We start from the raw sequence: 26631 nt of genomic DNA, 5'->3' as shown, positions 1-26631 counted from the left end.
AGTGAATCTAGTTACTACTTAACTCAATCAGAGTTTGTTTCTGGGATGTGAGAACATTCTTAAATCGATGGTGATGATGGGTGCACAATTTTATGAATGTACTTTATACCTCTGAATTTTACACTTAATTAAAATGGTATATTTCATTGGTATGACCTCAACCTCTATGTATAACTGCAAAGCTCTAATTTAGAAAACATACTAAAAATGTATATTAAATGTTTTCCTTCCCAAGAGTAAAAAAGGAGCAGCACTCCTTGAGATACATCTGAGGAAAGGGTTTGGGCAGGATAATTAGAATACAGACCTGGAACATCATACAGTGTCATAAAATAAGAAAGTGATCAAGAAATAAAAGCACACTGAGTAAATATACAATCTCACTTCAGGGAATGTGCAGTGGCAAAACTTGGATAATTTGAATAATATAATAAATAATTATAGCAATGGATTACAACAAAAGAATACATTCATAAGCTTATATTGATAAATAAAAATAAACTAGAGAGAAGATAGCTGTCCCTTAGAGAATTACATTCAATAAACATGTAATGATGAACATAAAAAATGGTTGCTATACTTGGATCAGCAGTACTTCTCAAAGGTTCATGTGCTCAAAGACTGGTCCCCAGTCTGTGGTGCTGCTGGTAGATGGTGGAACTTTTGAGAAGTAGGGCTAGTGGGATATATTTAGGTCATTTGAAGTATGCCCTTTTGGGATACATTGGGATACTGGCCCCTTCCTGTCTCTCAGGCTTTGTAATATCTATGAAGTGAATAGGCCTCTTTTGCCCTGAGCTCTTGACACAATGTACTACACATCACTAAAGCCAACCAACTATGGAGTGACACCTCCAAAACTGTGAGCCAAAATAAACCTTTCCTCTTTATCAGTTGATTATCTCAGGTATTTTGTGACAGTGATGGAAAATGAACGAATAATTACCATTAGGGCAAATAAAACATAAACAATTATCATAAGAAGGAAATGTCACTGGATGCTAAAATTAGTGGACAAAGTGTGATGAATATGCATATGTTTTTATATCTCAAAGAGTTTCCCAATGAGAAATTAATTTTAAAAAAGGGATAAAAATGAAAAAAAAAATTGGAAGATATGACCTTAACTCATCAAAGTGAACATCATAAGTAATAAGATGTTTAAATAACACATATCTCTTGAAATGACATTTGGAAAGGGACATATCATCATTTATGAAGTATTATTGCCCAAAATGCATAAATTTGAACCTAATCATGAGAAAACTAGATTCAAATTGGGATACATCTTACAAAATAAGTCTCCTTGTGTCAAGGTCATGAAAAGCAGAAACTCCAATTGATTATAGAGATGCAAGCAATGTAAATATCATATCTTATATTGAATCTTGGTCCTCAAAGGACATTATTAGGAATACTGGCAAAATATGAATAATTTCTATAGTCTAATCAGTTGTACTATATTAATGTTAATACCCTAATAGTAATAATAATAATAATAATAATAATAATAATAATGTTATTAAGGTGTTAAAATCAAAATACGTGTAATGAAGGGTATATAGGAATTCTCTTTACAACTTTTGCAATTTTTCTTAATTTAAAAATGATTTAAAAATAGAAAGTTTGAGAATATCGGGTACCTAAATATAAAGCTAAGTAAAATATAAGACCTCTATAAATATAGTATTTTAATTGAGGTAAGTTTAAATGAAAATGTATAAACACATACACACAGATACACACACACACACACAAACACACACCACACACATATAGGACACAAAATGGAAATACAGCATAATCTCCTGCTCCTTTAATTTTTGAGAGAAGCTTTTCTTGACAATCTAATTAATGAAGCACTAACCTCAACCTAGTTACTCTCCAGAGAGTTTTTTCCCCATTTGAACTCTTAGCATGATCCATTTTTCACCCTTATTTGCCCTCTTCCATTGTACCTGCTTAAAATAAAGTTAAACATAAATTCTTATTTTCAGATATCCTTTGGTCATTTGGAATTAGTCTTTTGTAAAGTACTTATTCAAATCGTTTGTCCTTTATTTTGGTTTTGTGTTTTTAAAAATATTCTTAATATGTGATGGGTACTAATTTTGGGGAAGTCAAATCCATTATGATTTTTTTTTCACCATTCTCTGGGATTATCTTTTTTCCATATGTTTTAATAATTTCTTAATATTGTATAGATTTTTAAATTTTAGTTATACATGATAGTATAATAGAGGAAAGGGGGTAAGGGAGGAGAAGAGGAAGTGAGGAAGTGCTCAGGAGTGATACTGGCCAAACTATATTATTATACTGTGTGTATGTATCAATATATAACAACAAGTCACACCATTATGTAAAGCTGTAATGTGCCAACAAAATAATGTAGAAATAAAATAAAATTTTAAAAAATCAAAATTCCTCATGAGATATAAATATTTTAATAATTTTAATTTAGCATTAAAGTCTTTACTGAAAACAAATAGAAATGCATATAAATAGAGAGCTAAACTACAATGTTCCACTTTCATTCCTTGTTATTTCTAGCCTTTTCTTTATCCTTATCTGTGCTACACTAATACACAATACCACTGTTGTCAAAATAGTTACAAAGTTTCCATCTGGAAGTAATTTATTTATTAAATTTGTATTGTATTTTCTAAAACAATTTTAATACATTTTGTCAAATTCCATATATTTAAACAAAAACAATAGAAGAAAAAAGTAATAAAGCAAAATCTAACCAAACAAAAGTAAAAAGAACACTTGGTGCTCCATTATATGAAAAGATTTTTAATCTAACTTGGATAAACAGGAGAACAAATTTAAAAAGATGAAAAAAAAAGGTACTGACTTAGCAATATTAATAATAGGAAGATTTTAAGACTAGAAATTAACTGACCCAATCAATTCTTGATAACAAAAATGCAAATTCTTTTAATACAAAGGCAACCACTTTTGTAGAATTCCTCTATAATAAAGATGAAGACAGATGAATGTCAGAGAGTGACTAAGAACCTTTAGTGCTAGTATCAAAAGTCAGAAAAAAAATTATAATAAAATAATTCAAATACTTATTTCTAAAAGGAAAAAAAAAACCCACAAAATTCCCTACCTACTCTAGACTACACAAAATTAAACTCACTGATAACAGTTTCTAAGATATATTATTTGGTTATAACAGTTTCTAAGATATATTATTTGGTTATATCTAGGGTAAATAACTCTAAAGTAACTTATAACTATTATCTTTGTTTCTTCCCAGATAACTGCCTAAAGCCATTGAACCTTTGCTGTCATAGTAATACCAAGGTCAAAATTAAGCCGCTTTTTTCCTTTACATCTTAGATTCACACAGCCTCCTCAAACATACTACCTTGAATAATTTAAAAAAAATATACAGCTGACAATTAAAAAAACTGATAGACATTCACTTAGGCATAATGAAATAAGTGAATTTTTATCAATATACAACATGAAATCATAGTTCATTACATACCACAGCATTCAGGACATTTTGGATGCTTCAGGGTATTCATTCCATACCCTGGAAAGCAGCGATTGATCCAAACCATTTGGAGAGTACCTTCAATGTAGTATATTTCAGGCAATGGATCTGAACGTCTGCCTAGAACTTCTACTTGTTGATTGAAAAATCCCTCTATGATATTTTTAGCCTAAAATAAAAATAAAATATGAAAAAATATTAGTCAAAAATAAATGTAATTTTAGAACACAGAAGACAGAGGCAGGATAAAACAGCCTAGGGTGTTTATTTTATCTTGCACTCATAGGATATGAATACAATAATAACACATGTAAAACTAAAAAGATGTCACCTATATGCCTCCAATATTTCCAAAGGTACTTTCTTAAATAACACAAAGAGACCATTTGAATATATAATCAAACATTTTGTTCTCTTTGAATTTTTAGTAGCACATAGAAAACATCAGAGAAAAATAAAGATAGTGGCTTGAAATTGAATGTATTCTATGAAATTAAACATAAAGGAATATATTTTAAGAATCATTAAGAAGCATATTCTCTGGCACCCCCTTCACTCTTTTCAAAAAGAAAATTAGGTTTAAAAACAAGAGAAAATACAACACCTATTACAATCTTTAGGTCTGCATCTAAAAAATAAGTTTATAAAATACTTAGGAGATCATTCTGTTCTATAATTACCTTTATGTTTGTAATATATTCTAGCTTAACTCATAAATCAAAAACAAGATTATACTTTTCTATGAGTGATAAGATCTGTACAAAAAAACATGAAGCATGGTTATGATTCAAACCCTCTATAGTTAGTTCTCCTCCATTCTGCCACACTAACTTTCACCCACAGTCCAGTCAGAAGCACAGAGAACAGGTTCATCTATAACCACTAGTGGCACACTTCAACTTTTCTGAGTTCTTCAAATATTTTGTAAAGTACATACCTCCATGAAAACTTCTATAATAACAAATAGATTTTCAACATACTAAACTGATTGTAAATATACAAGTCTTTTCTATTACTTCATAGCTTTTCACTGTTTAAATGTTATTTTTGTTATTCTGATAATATGGGGGAAATCCATTGATTTTTACTTGATCAAACACAAATTTTCTTTAAATACATACTTAAGAATAGATGTGAATGCTTATTTAACTAATTATATTTAAATGTGAAAATACAATTTGTAAGTTTCATAGAGACACATTCATAAATCATTCAGCTTCCTAAAATCCTATACAAAAAAGAAAAAGAAAAAAAAATTAAAGAAAAAAGAAACATCAATGAACAGCTAGGTGTGGTAGTGAAAGTCTGAAATTCCAGTATAACAGCAACTCAGGAGGCTGAGGCAGAAAGATCACAAGTTCAAGGCCAGCCTCTGCAACTTAGCAAGACCCTCAGAAACTTAAAAAGGACCTACCAAAAAATTTTAAAATAAGAAGGTCTAGGGATGTAGTTCAGTGATAAAGCACTCCTAGATTCAAGTCCCAGTACCAAAAGCAAAATAAAGCAATGATCTTAGAATTGAGAAAATCTGGTAGATAAAAATATAAGAGTATTGTTCCTTATTTTCCCTCTTAAAGGAAGAGGAGGCTAGATCTCCCAATATAAATGAAAAGAAGGTCATAAATTTTGTAAATCACTAACTTAACATTTTTATATTGAGTAGGGTTAATAATTAGGACCTGAAATTATTAGGACATAGGGTTAAGGTAGCAAGCAGTACAGCTGAAGAAGTCTATGAGTTAGATAAGGATTCCAAATGCAAAAGTAAACTTACTAAACCAATCTGGATGATTTAAGAACATAATTATAAAAACAATCTCAATAAACTAGTAATCTTGTTTAAGTGATAATGAATATGACTAAATAAACAAGAGATTTACTAGTCCACTCTATTCCTCTTGCTACCCTCAAGAAACTTTATAGAAACATATATAAAAAGAGTATGTTCTACAACAACTGGTCAATGATCACAGGACTGAAAAAGCAACTGCTGCTATTTCAAAAGTGAGCAGTAGTTAAAACATGTGCTTTTGTATGGAGAAGTTGAACAACTAATATTAAATACCATAATCTTCCACTGGCCATGCCAAGTATAGACAGTAAATAAAATTAACTAGAAAGGTTTCAGTATTTACTCTAGTTTTGTCAAACCAACTTAGAAGACAACTACCTAGTTCTGGGTAGGGAACAAATTATACATTATACAAGATCAGAGCCTAACTTGAGTTATAATTCCACTGAGTGAGAACTAATATACACAAGATTTACAAATATTAAACCTATATAGGAGTCCTTTAGACACCTTTGCGTAATTCCTGTATTTGGGAATTCCTGGGGAAAAATGATTATATATCTCCAAGTGTGATTAGAATTAATACTAAAAAGTAAAAAGAAGAGGAAGCTTAAAGGTGTCTTGTAAGAATAAAAAAGACATGTAAATTTTCATAAAATAAAATAAATGACCTTGATTCTCAGAAAATGAATGAGAGGTAATATGTCCATATATAAAATGTCTCAATGGAGAACTGCAGAAAACAATTATAAAAACTCAAAATTGTCTCTTTCATGTTAGAAACATCAGAACAGGGATAATGTGCTCAATTATGAGTGGATCAGGCTGAGATCTATGAGACAGAGGTAAGTTTAAAAGCCGAACCAAAGATTTGATGAAGAAAATAAAGGGCTATAAAACAACTTTAATTTTATGAAAGTTAAAATCCACTCCTATCAAGTATAATAAGTACTACAGGATTTGAGGAAAGAAAACTTCCACATTGTAATGTGGGGACTACAAAATCCTGAAGCAAAAAACAGAATCCCATCTTTACCAATGGATGCCACTGAAGTGGTGGTTGTTGCACATGAACTGAAACTTGCATTTAAATAAAAGGCACTTAAGAATAAAAATTAAAGAAAATTTATTATTTATATTTTGTAATGATTAGATATCTAAGCTGATGTATTAACATTTTTAGTAATATATTGCTCATCAAAATAGATAAGGAGTGAACATGGAGAAAAATATTTTAAAATACAGGAGGGTACTTCCATTTCTAACTAGGTGGTATACCATGTATTTTGAGAAATCTTTGTGCTAAAAATGACCTATTTGAACACAACAGAACAATCTTGTGTAGACATATTTCTACAAAGAAATAGAAAGAGGATAGAAGATAAGAAGGAAGGAAGGGAAAAAGAAAGGGAGGGAGGTAGGGAAAAAGAAGTAGAAAGCAAGATAAAGAGGAAGAAAAAGACTTAAGAGCTATAAATGAGAAGAAAACTACAAACCTAATTAGTAGCTGTGTCCCTAATTCATTTGATGTCAATCTCAGTATTCCAAGGTGTTACAATTTTATCAGCCTAAAGAAAAACGGAGAAAAGCCTTAAGCCTGTAAAAAGAGAGTAAGACTCTAAGTAAAACAGTGGACATGGAAATTTTTTCAGTTACAAAATTGGGGGGAGGGGAAAGGAAAGCTTCTCGGTGTCAGCTGGGGTGTAGGATGGTGAAGGAGGAGGTGGGGGAAAGGTGAAAAATAGAGGGATAAGGGAACCAAAAACACCTCTGTAAATTCCTACATAATTGTCTGCTTTCAAGTAGATTTGAAGTTTTTCTAACAGAAATTCTAGGCCACAAAATTTACATAAAAATTGCCTTTGCTTGAGAACAACCCTGGAGCACTAGGGAAATAGGAACATGGACACTTGATGAAACTGTACAGAAATATACACATGCCTAGACCAAACCAGCTATCTAGCAATAAAAGTCTAATACTCATGACTTCATCCAAATGAATTATGAAGAACCTGATAAAATGAAGAAATAATCAGAGACAACAAACAGCCAGATTAATAAAAGATAATGAAATATAAGTTTTTTTAAAAAATGATGTAAAGCATGTTTTAAATATAGACATAAAAATGGAATAAAAACATGAAAAAGCAAAATTATACCATAAAAGAGAAAAAAATATATATATGAACAACAACAACAACAAAAAAACCTGTCTGAACTACAAATAGTGAATGGAATGAAATTAAAAATTCAATGGACTAACTGGGTACAGTGGTACACACTTGTAATTCCAGCTCTAATGATCTCCCTTTTACTTTCATCACAGGGCAAAGTGAAAAGAAAAGGGAAGTACTAGGAAATAAAACTGAACAAATTATGTTATATACATGAATAATGAATATGTAACAACAAATGGCACTATATATACAATTATAATGCATCAAAATGATCTTAATAATGAATAAAAAATAAAAATTCTAAAATAATAAATTTACCTGAAGAAAATTCTTCAAAAAATTCAATGGACAGACTAAACAAAAGTAGGTCCAAATGAGCTAAAATAATAAAATGCAAGAAGTATGTGAAAATTTTTTTCAGAATGCAAAACATAACTAGGAAAAAAAACATAGAAAAATATAAGAGAGATGGAGAAATCAATAGACAATTCAAAATAAAATGATTAGAAATTCCAGAAAGGCAAATGGTGAAAAGGCAATTTAAAAAGGACTCTGGCTGAAATTCTTCTTGAACTGAGGAGAGCAATTTTTCTGCAGAAATAGGAAGCATGATAAATTCTAAAAGATATTGACTAGAAAACAAAGGACCTGAATGCAAGAAGGAAAGAAAAGCAAATAAACACATAAAATTGTGGTTTAATGTAAGAAGTCAATGACCTACTGAAATAACTTTGATATCAAATAGAAAAAATCAATAAAATAAAACTAAAATACTGGAAAATAACAATTAAAGAAGAAATCAGATCACGAGTTTAAAAAGGCATTTAAATTCCTTGCATTTTTTAGGAGGATAAAATAAACTAACAGTACTACTGTCAAGTATATTTGTTAAAACAAAGCCAAACCATTTAAAGAGTAAAAAAGAAGAAAAAAAAAAACCTGTAAAGCACAGAAAAATAAGGGAAAATTTTATTTTAGATCCATACAAACAAAAATAGTTAACACAAAGAACAGAAAACCACAGTAAATGATATGTAATAGAATGGTAAAAATCAGTCCACATGGAGCAATAAGTATGATTTATTGAGACCTTGTCTCTAAATAAAAAAAATAAAATGAAAGGCTCAGTGGTTAAGCACCCCAGGGTTCAATCCCCAGTACAAAAATAATAATAATGAAAAATGAAAGAAAGGAAGCCAGCAAGTGGAGCCTGAAGATGGCAGAGGAGTCATAAGCAGGAACGTCCAATCCCTCCACAGTCCATTAAGGAAGTAGTGAAAGAACAGCTGACCAAGAGAGTCATAGTAATAGTACCTTAACAACCTTCCTTGGCTGCAGGGCAGGAGGTGATGCTTCTGTACCACAGGCCACCTACAGAGAGGTCACAATCACAAGTTCCAAGCTTAGCAAATAGCCACCAGGCTCTATGTTCCTTTAAAGAAAACACTATAGAGGAAAACAAGTGCATAGCATTCTATAGCAGTCAGAGAGATGGCCCTGAGCCCAGCATCCTGTGCTCCTGCACCCAACAGAAGGAGCCAGCAGACGCAATACAGCACCCCAGCACCCTCTGAGCATGCGGTCTCAGGCCCCTGGGTTGATGTACAAGAACTGGGTGGTGAGAAATCCATAGCAACCAGTGATGAAGCTCCTGTGCCAGCACCTCTAGGAGGACCTCAAGCTAAAGATTAACTTGGTTTAATACTATAGTAATCCAAAGTTTAGTACTAGAGCAAAGATTATATATTGGTCAAGAAACAGAAGACAGTCCAGAAATATTACATATGCTCAGTTTATTGTGACAAAGTTGTGAAGGTTAAGTCAATGAGAAAAGAACAATTTTTCAACTAATGGTACTAAAGGAATCCGAAATTCACAGGAGAAAAATTAACCTCAACCCTTCTTTACAGCATACACAAACACTGACTGGTCTATGGCTCACAGAACTAAATACAAAAGCTTTACTTGGAACTAACATGGAAGAAAATCTTTTTTCCCCCTAAGAATTTTTCAGGTCTTTAATAAATTAATGTTCTGGATTGCTTAGGTTATAAGACTTTAAGGTATTCAGATCTGGTTATGTCCCAGAGGTAATAAAAGGTCTAATGCATGGTGTAGACTGCTACCTAGCAAAATTCAGAAACTATTAAGTAGTTCCTCATTTGAATGTTATCTGTCTTATCTCCTTTGTCATAAGGATCTGACTTCCTCTAAAATGAATGATTTAAAATAAGGTACTTAAAAATTCCATACCAAGTCATAATAGTTAACAAACACTATTCAAAAATGCCTTCTAATCCTCAGTTTCTCCTTCTGTAAGATGAAGGAATTGGATAAGTGTTAGTGCCACAGGCCAGACCTTATCAGGAAGGAGTGAAATACTATAACCTCAACAGTGAGGAGGGTGAGAGGGGAACAGAGCTACTAATGTGATTAAGCAGTAGTAGGCAAGAGTAATGGCCTCAAAAGACCCAGTGTCTACAAGGAATCATCAAGACTTGAAAGTCTGTTTTTGTATTTTGATCTGACAAGTATGTACTTGCTATAAATTTATGTACAGAATTAAATATACCACTAATTAATTTATAAACCATAATAAATCCAGACAATCATTTCCTCTCACCAGCAGATCTTGCTTTGAAAAAGAAAAACATGTACATATGCAAATTTCAGCAATATCAGAAATTTCATTAAACCCAAGTAGAGTCATAATTCATTCTAGAATTCAATGATATGTTTGCAGAATCACTTAACTATAATCATAGACAACTACCATAACATCTTTGCAGGGCAAAATTGTTGTTATTCACCAGTGAGAATAATTCAACTACAGGCTCTGCAGCTTTGGTGAAGGCACTCGGCAAGTTCTTTTCACACAGAGCACCATTACAATTGTTTCTTCCTATTTTACACAGCAATTGTCTCAAAACCTGGTATCAAAATATTTACAAATCAAGTGAACAACAGATAAGCAAACAAAGACTGAGACCAGCAGTGCATAAACTTATGCAAAGAAGAAAGTGGCCCATTCACAAGCTGATAAAATTGAACTTTTTAAATACAAAATTTGTTGCTGGGGATTTCTGGAGTAAATCTCCCAGGTTCCTTGCCCACACAGTGCTAATGTCACTCATTTTCATGCTTGAACAGTGAAATTACAGCAGCTAGCCTGTAATTCTCAAACACCATCCATAATAATACTGAATATGAATGGTATCAATTTCCCAGTTAAAAGACAGAGATTAGGCAGGTACAGTGATGCACACCTGTAATCCTAGTGGCTTAGGAGGCTGAGGCAGGAGGATTGCAAGTTCAAAGCCAGACTCAGCAAAAGTGAGATGCTGAGCAATTAAGTGAGACCCTGTTTCTAAACTTAAAACGTACAAAATAGGGCTAGGGATATGGCTCAGTTGTCGAGTGCCTCTGAGTTCAACCACAATCCCCCTATCGACCAAAAGACGGAGATTAATATAATGGATCAGCATTGGAATATTACTCAGCCTTAAAGAAGAATGAAATTATGGCATTTGATGGTAAATGGATGGACCTTGAGACTATCCTGCTAAGTGAAATAAGCCAAATCTAAAAAAAACAAAGGCTGAATGTTCTCTCTGATAGGTAGACACTTATGCAATAAGAGGGTGGGGAGGAAGGAAAAACAAATTTCATTGGATTAGATAAAGGGAAATGAAAGGAAGGGAAGGAGATGGGAATACAAAAGACAATAGAATGAATCAGACATAATTTTCCTATGTTCATATATAAATACATGATCAGGGAAACTCCACATCATGTACAACTATAAGAATGAGATCCTAATTAGAATAAATTATATTCTATGAATGTATAATATATCAAAATACATTCTACTGTCATGTGTATCTAAAAAGAATAACCAAAAATATATATTTCTTTAAAAACCCATAGTTGATTTAAAAAGAATAGATCCAATCATATGCTCTTTGCAAGATCTCATAGGTAGGGACACTCACAGGCTGAATATATAAGGATGGGGGTGGGGAAAAGCCACACTAACAGAATCTCAAAACAAGCCAGAATATCCATTCTCCTATCTGAAAAAGCTGAATCTAAGCAAAAATTAATCATAATAAGATGTCATAAAAGCTAAGACAAAGAGGGCCATTTTATTCTGGTAAAGGGAATACAAAGAGAAGAAATAATGACAAGGTATATACAACAAATGTCAATGCACCTAATTACATTAAAAAATACTTCTTGACATTAAATCCTAGATAGACCACAATACAATAATAGTGGGAAATTACAACAAACATCACCAACAGGCAGATCACCAAGACATAAAAATCAATAAAAATGAATCCAACTTAAGTAATACTATAAATCAAATGAACCAAAGAGATATCTATAAAATATTCCACCCCAAAACAGCTGAATTTATTCTGTTCTCAGCAGCTTATTGAAGCATCTTTAAAACAAACCATATTCTAGGTTACAATGTTAAGTCTTAGCAAATACAAAAAAGAAAACTTATATAATTCCATGTTAGAGTCTGTAAACAAGTCAAAATAACACCTGGCATTTAGCCAGGGGAATGTTAGAGTTGGTAAACAAGTCTGGATGGTGCCTGGCAAAATGCCAGAGGGAGTGGTTTGAGAAGTAACAAAAGCGAGCCATTAAGTGTGGAGATTCCTTATTGGTTGACTGATGTATCTAGTTTATGCTAATTAGATAAGCTGTGTGGAATGTATAAATACTGCTCCTGTCCTGCAATAAACGGCTCCCACTCCTGCTGTATCAAGTACACAAGTTATTCGTCATCCCCCAGCTAGTTTGCTGCAGCCGGACTGTGGCAATTCCATGTATCACATTGGAAAGAAACTACAACACCAAGAAAAATAACAGAAATCACACAAATTCATGGGGATTAAACAATATTTTAAATGAAGAATGAATCAAAGAAAAAATAAGGGAAGAAATCAAGAAATTCTTAGAAACAAATGAAGACAGAGATACAGCATATCAAAATTCCTGGGACTGTGTGAAAGAAATACTAAGAGGAAAACTGATTGCATTGAGTGCCTACACTAAAAGAAAATAAGATTCCAAAAATTAAACATCTTGCACCTCAAAGTCTTACAAAGGAAGAACAAACAAATTCCAAAATCAATGGAAGACCAGGAAATAATAAAAATCGGAGTTAAAACTAATGAAATTGAGAATTTAAACAACACGAGATCAACACAACAAAGAGTTGGTTCTTCCAAAATACAAGTAATATTGATAAATCCTTAGCCAAACTAACCAAAGAAAGAGAGAAAAGACCCAAATCTACAATGTAATTAATCACTTAAACAGAAATAAGAACAAGAATCATATGATCATCTCAATAGATGCAGGAAAGGCCTTTGATAAAATACAGCAACCATTCATGTTAAAAAAAAAAACACTGGAGAAACTAGGGATAGAAGGAACTTATTTCAGCATTATAAAGGCAACACATGACAAACCCAAAGACAGTATCACACAAATGGAAATACATACTACAAACTTCCTAAAACATGTTCATGATTTGTATTCTGAAAATGCAAAATGCAAAATGCTAATACAAGATGTATTAGAAGACATAAGAGTCATATCATGTTTGTAGGATGAAAAAAATCAATATGCATATGCAATAAGCCAAAATAGGTTTAATGTAATTCCTACTGAAATCCCAGAAAATATCTTTCAGGGAAATACAACCATTTTCAAAATGTATTATAGAGAAGTATTGACCCTGAAATAGCTAACTACAACAGTGTTGACAAAACACATATACAGTGGAATGAGTAACTACCTGTTATTAAGACTTAGTATACAACTAGAAAGGAAATAGTTTATAGGAATATAAATTTTCAAAATGGTTTCTCCTGATTTTCTGTATTTCAGAAGTGTCTGTGGTAACAACTCATTTCTTATCTCTAATTTTGTTTATTTTTAAAAACAATGACAAATTTCTGGACACAAATGATCTAACCCAATTGAACCAAAAAGATTCAGAAAACCTAAACAAACCAATATCCAGAAATGAAATTGAAACAGCAATTAAAAGCCTACCAACAACAGAAAGCCCAGGACCAGATGGATTCTTAGCTGAGTTCTATCAGACATTAAAGAAGAACTAACACACCAGTCTCCCTCAAATTATTCCATAAAATTGAAATTTCCCCTGAAATTAATTCTAAGAAGCTAGTATAACCCTGCTACCCAAATCAGACAAAGACACATCTAGGACACATCTAGGAAACCAAACACCAATGCCCCTGATAAACATACATGCAAAAATCCTCAACAAGATATTAGAAAACTGCATTTTAAAAACCTATGAATAAGATAATACACCATGATCAAGTAGGTTTCATTTCAGGGATACAAGGTTGGTTCAATATATGCAAACAATAATAAAAACTGATCTCATAAAAATTAAAAACTTCTTGGTAAGAATTCATGTAAATATGAGGATTACACAGCTTACAATGTAAAAAAAAATTACAAATAAAAAATTTCAAAGAGGACCATTACCAAGAAGATACGAAGAACCCTCTAAATCATCAATTTTAAAAAACAATACAATGAAAAGATGAGCAAAAATATTTAACAGACATTTTACCTAAGATTTTGTAGGTGGCAAATAAACATGAAAAGAGGATTAACATAATAAACCATTAGAGAAATGCAAATTAAAACCATAATGGAATATTAGGACAAAACTAGAATAAAATACTGATAAATATAATGCAGATGTGGAGGGCATTTTTCAATAAAATCATAAAATTATTGATAAAATTTAATATCCGTTTATAATATACACCAGTAAATGGGAATAGAAAAGAATTTCCTCATTCTGATAAAAGGCACTTATGAAAACTAGAGTGAACATCACACTCGATGGGGAAAGATTAAATGCTTTTCCCCTAGGACTAGAAACAAGAAAAAAAGATGTCCATGCTCACCACATCTATTCACGGTTATTCTGTAGATTCTAGCATTCAAACAAGATCAGACAAAGAAATAAAAAGCATAAAAATTAGAATGTAGTAAAAATGTGTCCATTGTAGATTACATGATGTATTACCAAAAAAATCCTAATTAATCTATAAAACACTGGAACTAACAAGTGAATTTAGAAAGTGGCATGATATAAGGTTAGTATGCAAATATCTACTGGAAATTGAAACAATTTGGGACAATTGCAACAATGATTTGTCCATTTTTTTCCCCAGTACTGAGGACTGAACCCAGGAGGGCCTACCACATGCTGGGCAAGCACTGAGCTACATTCCCAGCCTTTAAAATTTTATTTTGAGACAAGAGTCTCACTTAGTTGCCCCAACTGACCTCAAACTTGTGATCCTCCTTACCGAGTCTCCTTAGTAGATGTGACATTATAAATAATAATTATGTATTGACTAGCAATGGCAAATAAGGCCAAATAAATGGAAAAGCATTCTTTTTATATAATCAGTTACAAAATATTAAATTTGAAAATATTCTATAAAATATCAATTATATTACTTTTATTACTGAATGAAATTTTATTTTTATTGTTGAAATTCCTAACTGTGGGGGTCAGATAATTTTATAAATGGCTAAGATGCTTACTTAAACACTGAGCATGTTCATTCAACTTTTTTTTTTCTTTTCCAGCGTCACATAACATACCTTAGATAGTCTTTTAGAAGATTCACAATTATGATCTGTACATGGCTTGGGTCCTTTTTCAGTATCTAGAGATGAAAGTGAGAAAATATATTATATTTTATCAAGGTTCTAATGTACTGCATCACAATATTTAAATTGGATTTTGAAGATCATTTGTCTAATATTCCTCTTCCATTAAAAATTTAAGCAATTTTTTCTAATATTACGTAACTCTTCAGAATGAACCTAAGCCAAATATTTGTTTTATGTAAATCAAGAAAACCTCTCTTCTATAATAAACTTAATTAAATTTCTTGATAATGCTTGGTTATTTTTATTTTATAAAAGTTTAATGATAGATTTATTTCAACTTGTATAGCATATGTATGCATAAGTGTGTGTGCATTCATTCAATCGTATATTTAACTCTGACCATATATTATAATGTGTGTCACTAGCTCAAATCAATTCTTAATGTTTTCCGATAAAGTGATAAATGCAAGATGAACTCTGCTAATAATACTGGAAAGAGAATGAGACTGGATTATGGTAGTGGCCATCATAACTGAAATGAAAAACATATTCATACACATGTGTCTCATTATTTATCAAATAACTACCAGGAGCCAACTATGCGCCAGATAGTATTGTTCTAGGTATTTGGAATATATAAGTAAACAAATTCAATACTGAAAAAAATTCCTACTATACTACCAAGACTTAAAACTGAAAGTAGAAATAGGAAACAAAGGATTTCTATTAATAATCTTTCTGAATCATAGCATCAATCTCACTGCCTCATTAAAGCTCTAAAACCTTTAGTTTCTCTCAACTATTCATCAAAATATATAGAAAGAAAACTTATTTTGAGTCCTAGATCTATCACTAATAAACAGATAAACAGACATATTATTTACTCTCAAGATTTTCACATTCTATAAAAGAATAGGCTGAATAATGTGAATTTCCCCCATTCTTTAACATCTGTGTGAATATGATTAAAATCATAAATATTTCAGACCAACAAAGCTACTAATATTTTAGCCATTAGCAATCATAACAACTTGATTTTCCCTATACTCCTACCCATATCTCTCATTAGTTATTATAGAGTGCTCCAAAAATGTATACATGATATTGTTTGTTTTCTATACAATTCTTTCTAAAAATCAACAATTTACTATGGAAGATCTCAACCATCCATCTCCTTAGTAATATCTCCCATACATTAGAGCCCACAGAGTGTCTAAAAAACTTTAATGTGTATTTACTAGCTAAAATCTTTGAATCAACTATCTCCCATATGTTCAAGGAGCTGGAGAAAATTATGGACAAAAAAACTAAAACAAAAAAAAATCAGGAAAATCCTGTCTTGACAAATAAAGAATATAAAAAAAGTTAAATAATACAAAGAAATCTAATAAAAATTCTAGAACACAAAATTACAACAAATGAAAGGAATTCATAAAGATTTTAAAATGGATTGAGCAGTCAGAAAAAAGAATCAATCAACTTGAAGATAGTCATTAAAAGTATTTAGTCAGTGAAGAACATAAAAAAATGAAGTTAGGAGACCTGTAGGATAACACCAAATGTATCACATACACATAAAATCGGAGTTAAAATAAGAGAAAAGAAAAAGAAAACAGAATGAATATTTAAATAACAAACAGTTAAAATTTCCCAAATTTGAAAAACAATTATGTTTGCTTTCATCTACTTTCTCTGAAATTATGATACTCCAGCTTTTTTTATTTTGATTCATATAAGCATGGCATATTTTTCTCCATCTCTTTGCTCACATATAATGAGTCTTATAATAAGATCAACATCAGACTTCTCATTAAAAACCATGGAGGGTAGTATATATTGTTCATACTGAACCTTTTTAAAATATAAAGAAAAGGTTCAGTATGAACAATATATACTACCCTCCATGACTCATTATATGTGACAAATTACTTCTTTCTTGCAGCTTTCAAGATTCTGTCTTTCTCTTTCACACTTGACAGTTTGATTATAATATGACACAATGTGGAATTCCTTGCATTTCCCCTGGGATTTATGTGGATTTCTCTGATCATCTTATACATGTAAATTTATACCTTTTTCAAATTTGGGAAATTTTAACTGTTTGTTATTTAAATATTCATTCTGTTTTCTTTTTCTTTTCTCTTATTTTAACTCCGATTTTATGTGTATGTGATACATTTGGTGTTATCCTACAGGTCTCCTAACTTCATTTTTTTATGTTCTTCACTGACTAAATACTTTTAATGACTATCTTCAAGTTGATTGATTCTTTTTTCTGACTGCTCAATCCATTTTAAAATCTTTATGAATTCCTTTCACTTGCCATGCTTATATGAATCAAAATAAAAAAGCTGGAGTATCATAATTTCAGAGAAAGTAGATGAAAGCAAACATAATTGTCAGGAATAAATCAATTATCCACAAAGACACCAGAATCTCTAATGTGTATGTACCTAACAATGGAGAACACAGCTACCTGAGGCAAAATATTATTAAAACTGTAAGGAAAATACAAGAAACAACTATTATATGTGGAGATATCAACACCTCTCTATTAGTAACTAAAAAATCTAAAAAGCAAAAAAGTGAAAAAGAATACAGTTGACCTGAGAAATACCACCCTTCAATTGTACTAAACTGACATTCAGAAAATATTTCATACAACAACAGTAAATGAACATTATTTTCAAGCTCACATTAAACCTTCACTAATAGGACCACATTTGGGGTCATATTAAAGATATTAACATTTTTTAAAAAATATAAACAATACAATGTATGCATTCAGTCCACAAAAGCATCAAACTACAAATCCATAACAGAAAATACCTGGAAAATCCCAAGAACCTTGACATTTAAAACATTAATATATAACTTATGATTTGTCAAGAAAAATTATATATTTCAAACTACATAAATGTGAAAACACAACTTATTAAAATTTGTGGCATAGAGTGCTTACAGAGAAATTTATAACAAAGTGAATACACATTAGAGAAGATAAAAATTCAATAATCAAAGCTTCCATTAAGGAAAATAAATAAAAGCAAAGCTATCCTTCAGAATCAGTGAAGAAATAAAAATCTTCCAAGAAAAACAACAACTAAAAGAATTCAGGAGTACTAAGGCAGCACTACAAAAATACTTAAAGAAATACTACACATAAAAGTTTTGTTTGGTTTTGAAGAAGAAGAGAAGAAGAAGAAAGAAAAAAAATCCCCGAGCTTGTGAATAGATGAATTTCATTAGAAAAGTAGCTGAGAAAATGAGTATTAGGACTGAATTAAACATTAGAAATGAATAAAAAATGGGAGGAAATAAATACCTGTAATAACACAATATAAATGGTCTCCACATTTAAATTAAAAAAAAAAAAACATAAACTAGCAGACTGAATTAAAAAACAAGACCTAATAATATGTTGCGTACTTACAGGAAAAGACATTCATAAGCTGAAGGGAAAGAATGGAAAATGATATTCCATGCAAATGAAGGTCTAAAGCAAGAAGGAATAACTATTCTCATTTAGGATAAGGCAGACTTCAAGACAAAATTAAGAAGAGACAAAGAAGGTCACTTCATACTGGGAAGAATCCAAAAGGAAAACAAAATGATAGTAAATATTTGTGCCCCAAATTATTTAATTACATAAAATACACACTATTCAACATAAAGATTCTGATGCCAATACAATAATACTAGATGATTTCAATATACTTCTTTCATGAAGAGACAGACTGTCCAAATATAAAACTAATAAAAAATTCTTTTGACAAACCTAAAAAATAATACATATGAAATGGAACTAAAAGACATCTATAGAATATTTCATGTAACAACAGCTGAATTCAGTCTCTTCTCAGACTCTCATAGAACCTTCTTTAAAATAGACAACATCTTATATCATGAAGCAAGTCTTACAAGATTTTTAAAAAATAAATTTAACTTCTTGCACTTAACAGATGACAAGAAAATGAAATTAGAAATCATTAGCAAGAAAAACAAACAATAGAAATTACATAAATACATGGAGATTGAACAATACACCTTTTTTTTTTTGTTGTTACCGGGGATTGAATTCAGGGGTACTTGACCACTGAGCCAATATCCCTAGCCCCATTTTGTATTTTATTTAGAGACAGGGTCTCACTGAGTTGCTCACCATTGCTTAGGCTAGCTTTGAACTCGTGATCCTCCTGTCTTAAGCCTCCCAAACAGCTGGGATTTCAACCCTGTGCCACCGCACAGTGAACAATACACTTTTGAATGATGAACAGATCAGAGATGAAATCAGGGGATAAATTTGAAAATTCCTAGAAATAAAGGAGAATAGCAAATACAACACACCAGAATCTCTGGGACACTATGAAGTGGTTTCAAAGAGGAAAGTTTATAGCTATGCATGCTTATGTGCATACATCATAAAAATCCCACATAAACAACCTAGTATGTATCTCAAGGTCCTAGAAAAATAAGAATAAAACAATTCCAAAATAGTAGAAGGGAAGATCACAACTGAAATTATTAAATATACAATAAAAGAACAATACAAAAGATCAATGAAAGAGGAGTTGGTTCTTTTGAAGGATAAACAATATTGATAAACCTTTAACAAATTAACCAAAGTAAAGACTCAAATTAATAAAAATAGAGATAAAGAAGAAGATATTGCCAAAGACATTTCTGAAATCAAGAGATTAATTAGTGACTAGTTTAAAAACTTATATTCCAATAAATTGGAAAATCTAGAAGAAATAGACAGATTTCTAGACATGTATGACCCAAACAAAATTGAAACAAAAAAGAAGATAATATCTAAACAAATTGATAATAAGCAATGAGATTGAGGCTATAATTTAAAAAAATACAAAACAACAGCAACAAAGTAAACCTCTCCAACAATGAAAATCCCAGGACCAAATCTTTCCCCAGATGCATTTTACCAGACCTTTAAAGAAGAACTATAATCAATGATCGTCAATTTATTCCATGAAGTTGAAGGTGGAAAGAACACCTGTAAACACCTGTATTCATTTTATGAAGCCAGTCTTATCCTGATACCAAAACCAGATAAGAAGACATCAAGAAAAGAAAACTACAGACCAATGTGCCTGATAAACATTGATACAAAAATCCTTAAAAACATTAGCAATTTGTATTCAAATGCATTAAGAAGATTTTACATTAGGATCAAGTTGCTTTTACCCCAAGGATACAAGGTTGACTGGACATATGCAAACCAAAAAATATTATTCATCACAAATGCAGAATTAAGGGAAAATCATATGACTACCTCAAAAGATGCAGAAAAAAAAGCCTTTTACAAAATTCAGTACCCATTTATGATAAAAACACTGAAGAAACTAGGGACAGAATAAATTCATCAATGAATCTCATCATTCAATGGACAGAATGAACCTCATCAATGCTATATATGAAAATCCCAAAGCCAGCATCATATTGAATAGGGAAAAATTGAAATCATCTTCTCTAAAATTAGGAGCAAGACTAAAATCTCCATTCTGACCTCTCCTACAAAATATAGTACTTGAAATTTTAGCCAGAGCAGTTAGTCAAGAGAAGGAAATAAAAGGATACAAGTTTTACAAGAAGAAGTCAAATTATAAGTGTTTCTAAATGATATAATCCTACACTTAAAAGATTCAAAAACCCCACCACAAGACTTTCAAAGTTGATAAATAAATTCAGCAAAATAGCAGAAAACAAAAATCAAAAAAATAATAGCTTTTCTATATGTCAATAAGGAATCTGCTGAATAATGAATGAACCAAATTGATTCACAATAGAATAAAAAAAATAAGACTAAATCTAACCAAGGAGGTGAACAATCTTAACAATAAAAACATGATCCCTATCAAAATGTCAATGACATTCTTCACAACATATTCCTACAATTTTATGAAAGGTAAAAAATCCGGAATAGTCAAAGCGATTCTAATTAAAAAGAGTAATGTTAGAGGCATTACAATACCTGATTGAAAATTATACTACAGAGCCATAGTAACTAAAACAGCACAATACCACACAAAATCAAACATGCAGACCAGCAGAGCAGAATACAAAACAGAGATAAGTCCACATAGCATAGCAGTGGTAGTGAAATAGACATGAAGATCAATGGAATAGTACAGAAGACAAAGGAACAAACCCACATACATACAGTCATCTGATTCTTAACACATGTGCCAAAAGCATTCAATGGAGAAAGGACAGCCTTTTAAACAAATGGCACTGAAGAAAACTGGATATCCATATGTAAAATGCAAACTTAGTGAACCTAGGGCCCAATTTCGCACCCTTCATAATCGCTAACTTAAAGAAAATGAAAGACCTAGTAATGAAGAGAAATTTTGCATCTTCTAGAAGAAAACACAGGGTCTAACATGTAGGAGCAGGCAGTAACTTCCTCAATATGACCCTAAAGTTCAGAAAGTAACACCAACAATTAATAAGTGGAATGATATTAGATTGAAAAACTTCTATAGAGCAAAAGAATCAAGACTATAAAGAGAGAGCAAATATAAGAAAATCTTTGTCAGTTACTCTTAAGACACAGGATTAATCTCTAAAATATACAGAAAAAACTTAGCACTGAAAAAAAAACAACCAATTTAATAAATGGGCAAAGGATCTAAACAGACATTTCTCAAAAGAAAAAATAGAAATGACCAAAAATATGTGAAAAAAGTGTTAGCAATCAAGAAAGTACAAATCAAAACAACACTGAACTTACATCTTACTCAATTAAAACAGCAATCATCAAGAATACAAATAATAATAATAAATGCTGGTGAAGATGGGGGGAACACTTATACACTGTTGTAGGGTTGTGAATTAGTGAAACCATTAAAAAAGTTAAGTATGGAGTTTCTCAAAAGAGTAGGAATAGAACCAACATATGATCTCAGTGTTTTCCAGAAGAACTAAAGGCATCATACTGTGGTTATACATGTGTATGCATGGTATAGTAGCACAATTTACAATGACCAAGTTATGGAACCAGCTGGTGTCCATCAACTAATGGATAGGCAAAATGTGATATATATACACAATGGAATTTTATGAAGGCATAAAGAGCAAAATTATAGGACTTGCAAGTAAATGGATGGAAGCATAGAACATCATGTTAAATGAAATAAAACAGACTAAGAAATATCAAGGGCCATATATTTTTCTCTTATATGTGGGAGTTAGAAGGAAAAATGCACAAAGAGGATGGTCCTGAAAAGAGAAGGAAGACAGTACACCAGAGGTTGAAGATTGGAGAGAGGGAGGAGAGGATAGAAAGGAAAGGTACTGAGAAATGAAACTGACCAAATTATGTTATGTACATATAAAATATGCCACAATGAATCCATTATTTTGTATAATTATATCAATAAGAACTAAATTTGTCACTAAGTTTTCTATACTGATAACTATAAAACACTCTGAAATGAAGCAAAGTTCTTAAATTAATAGATAGATATTCTATGTTTGTAAACTAACATACAATACTGTTAAGCTGGCAATAATACCCAAACCCATATACAGATTTTAATAGAATCCCTAGCAAAATTCCAATGGCTTTTTTTGTGTGTGTGGCAAAAATAGAGTAGCAGATAGTAAACTATGTAATTGCAATCAACATCAAGCTGTCATAGAAACACTGAGAAGTTACAAAAGTTACAAAGTCTTTGGATTTTTGAAAAACTAAAAACTAAACAAACAGTCTGCCTCTGGTCATTTGTTTTAGGGATTGGAGACAAATTTCAGGGTTTTTGGGTTTTTTTGTTTTTTTTTTAGAAAAACTTGGCAAGGAAGATCAAGACTGGAAATTAGGTTGAACTGCTTATGTCCTTTGCCTTTAAATCTAAATGTCATACAATTGTCTTTCAAAATTCAATACTAAATGATCAAAATATGAATGGGAGAGAAAAGAAAGAGAAGAAAAAGTTAGGGAAATAGGTAAGTATCATCAAACACTGATTACAGAGAAATCAAAGGAAAATATGGAAGAAGAAAGGAATATAGCAAGCAATAGCTTTTGAGATGAAATGGGAGGGGAAGCATGCTATAAAACACATGAATGAGCTCAGTGGAATGCTGTGATGCATGCCTGTAACATAGAGGCTAAAGCAGGAGGATCATAATTTCAAGGCCTACCTGAAACAACTTAATAAGAACAAGTCTCAAAAAAAAAAATAATGTAGTTCAGTGGTAATATACATGTAGGTTCAATCCCCACTATAGAAAAACATCAAATTTTTTTAAAAGACACAAAATTAAAACACACACACACACACACACACACACACACACGGATGGCTACTCCCGAGACAGCATTCCTTTTTTTCTATTTTTTTAAAATTTTATTTATTCTAATTTGTTATATATGACAGCAGAATGCTATTCAATTCATATTACACATATAGAGCACAATTTTTCATGTCTCTGGTAGTACACAAAGTAGAGTTACACCATTTGTGTCTTCATAGATGTAGTTAGGGTAATGACGTCCATCTCATTCCACGGTCTTTCTTACCTTCATACCCTTTCCCTTCCCCTTCCTCCCCTTTTCCCTATCTAAAGTTTGTCTATTGCTTCCATGCTCCCCCAGCATCCCCTTTATGAATAAGCATTCTTGTGTAAGAGAAATCATTTGGCATTTGGTTTTTAGAGATTGGCTTACTTCACTTAGCATTATATTCTCCAACTCTATCCATTTACCTGCAAATGCCATGATTTTATTCTCTTAACACTGAATAATAATCCATTGTGTATATATACCACGTTTTCTTTATCCATTCATTTACTGAAGGGCAATTAGGTTGATTCCACAATTTATCTGTTGTGAACTGTGCCGCTATAAAATTGGTGTGGCTGTGTCCCTGTAGTATCCTGTTTTTAAGTCCTTTGGATATAAACCAGGAATGGGATAGCTGGGTCAAATTGTAGTTCCATTCCCAGTTTTCCATACTTCTTTCCATATGGCTGCACCAATTTGTAGTCCCACCAGCAACATATGAGAGTGCCCTTTTCCCCACATACTTGCCAACACTTATCGCCAACACACAGTATTTTTAATAGCTGCCATGACTGGAGGGAGATGAAATTTTAGAGTAGTTTTGATTTGCATTTCTCTAATTACTAGAGATGATGAACATTTTTTCATACATTTGTTGATTAACTTTCCATCAGCTTCTGAGAAGTCTCTGTTCAGTTCTTTGGTCCATTTATTGATTGGGTTATTTGTTTTTTTGAAGTAAGATTTTTGAGTTCTTTATCTTTCCTAGAGATTAGCACTCGATGTTATGCACATGTGGTAAAAAATTGCTCCCATTCTGTAGGATCCCTGAAAGAGCATTCTTAAACAGACCATTTATAAATCTAAAATCCTTGCAACTCAAGTTGATTCTTTGTCTTTAGGCTTCCCTTTAGATCAAGAAAAGTACAGGAAGCTAAATGGTTGTCTGGTCTACAATGTTAACCAACCTCCTAATTAGATGTTTTCACATATTAAACCATTGTAACTAAATATCACAATATATCCTATGCTAAATTCCATCCTATAGTAAATTATCAAAGGAGGGTTTAAGTTATTTGAAAGAGCAAACTTCTCATTGAGTACATAAATTGGGACTTCATTTGGGAATTATTAGCCCTAAAATCAAAACACAGAATAGAAAATATACTTAATTTATACAATTTATATTCCAAAAATATTGCTGGTAATTCATAAAGTATTCAAAATTGGTTATGTGATTTAATTTTTTTAAGAAAGTTTTTACACTTACCTGAAAATGTAAAGAACAATTCATTTTGTAAACCAGCTCTTTGCATTTTAACACGATGGCATTCAGATTTAAGTAAGGAAATTTCACATGAAAGGTCAAGAACCAATTTGCTTAAAATCTGAAGAAGTTTCTTCTCAAAGGAAATATTATAGATACTATTGCAGGGAGCTGCATGGTACCGAGCTGTGAACTGATAATAATAATGAGGTTCACAATATGCTGTAGAAAATTAAACAGAGAAAGATACAATCTTGATTATTTAAATAATTCAAATACATACTGCAACTAATCATAATTTGGTGTAAATTCATATATGTAGCTACATTCATTTTTACTTAACAAATGCTTACCTAGCAGTTATTAAATGTCAAATACCATTACAGGAAATTTAAAAATAGTGACATATTTAAATCTCTTAACATCATTTAAAATTGACATTGTTATAATACTCTTCATGAAGAAAATGAGGTACACAGAGATTATGTCACATGACTAATGCCTATGCTATCAAAAGAAAGAAAAGCAAAGATTTTCAAGATGGTGGAACAGGAGAGGTTTGTTTGTTTTTTTTTTTTTTTTTTTCCTGGCTGCTCAGTGGCATGAAACCAAGAAAGCAACTCAGCAGATTCTTAGAAAGGTAGGTAAAAAAATTTTAAAAATGGACTTTACCAGGAACTAAGATTGAACATTCAAAACAGAAAGGGAACTCAGGTGGTTGGCTATAATAAAATAAGGAAATGCCAGGTGCAGTGACACACGCCTATAATCCCAGCAGTTGGGGAGGCTAAATCAGGAGGATCCTGAGTTCAAAGTCAGCCTCAGCAACAGCAACGACTTATTAGCAAATCAGCAAGACCCTGTCTCAAAATAAAATTCAAAATAGGATTGGGGTTGTGGCTCAGTGGTTGAGTGCCCTTGAGTTCAATCCCCAGTATTAAAAAAAATAAAAGAAAGCAAGTAATCCCCAGCACCATTGCTGCCACTGGTGGTGCACTCAGAGTGCTTCCCAGACAAGCAAAGTGGAAATATAAGAGAATTAAGTAAAGGAACCCACATTTTTAGGAGACCACTGGTGTGTCTGGGTATAGAGATATCAAAGTTCAAAGACACTACACACTAACTCAAAAAAGCACTCTGCACAATATCCTAGTGAAGAAAAGAAGCCACATCTCTCCAAGTTGCCTACAGAAAACAGGATGGAGCCATTCTGCAGGTGCAGTACAGAAGCTGACAGCATGGGTAGCTAATCCCTAACTACAGGACTGGCAAACCAATACCACATGACATAGAGAGTGGCTAAGTGACGAGGAGAAAATCAAACGTGGAAAAAATTTACACAGGAGAATACAGGTCATAGAAACCCATCCAACTTGACGCTGGTGGTTTAAAAGGCCAGCTGGGAGAGCTTCACCTATCAAGGAATTCAAAAGGATGGGGGTGGGAGTGATTGAGTTTAGAGATTAAACCTGAGAGACCAGTAATTTTGGAATCCAATCCAGAGGGAACTAAGGACTGACTCCTACACTGCACAAGTGGAACCCAAGAGAGATTTCTGGGGTGGAGTCTCCCAGTGTGAACAAGTAACTGCTAGGAACTGGAGTTGAGCTGATTTAAAATCTTTGGACCAATTGACATTCAAGGAAGAACCTGGAAACTGAC

At 31.9% G+C, this 26631-nt stretch overlaps 1 protein-coding gene across 1 annotated transcript in view; it reads right to left on the bottom strand.

Moving 5' to 3' along the window:
* Nucleotides 1-26631, bottom strand: part of LOC114079472 (zona pellucida-binding protein 1) — a 94853-nt gene that overhangs the window by 33972 nt on the left and 34250 nt on the right. The window contains 3 exon segments of the mRNA XM_071619693.1: nucleotides 3503-3680; nucleotides 15164-15240; nucleotides 24973-25191. Coding sequence (XP_071475794.1) covers nucleotides 3503-3680; nucleotides 15164-15240; nucleotides 24973-25191 — 474 coding nt within the window.

This window comes from Marmota flaviventris, chromosome 12 (genome assembly GCF_047511675.1).
Source record: "Marmota flaviventris isolate mMarFla1 chromosome 12, mMarFla1.hap1, whole genome shotgun sequence".
Taxonomy (NCBI): domain Eukaryota; kingdom Metazoa; phylum Chordata; class Mammalia; order Rodentia; family Sciuridae; genus Marmota; species Marmota flaviventris.
Note: the sequence above shows the minus strand (reverse complement) of the source record. Positions and strands in the feature narration are given on the sequence as shown.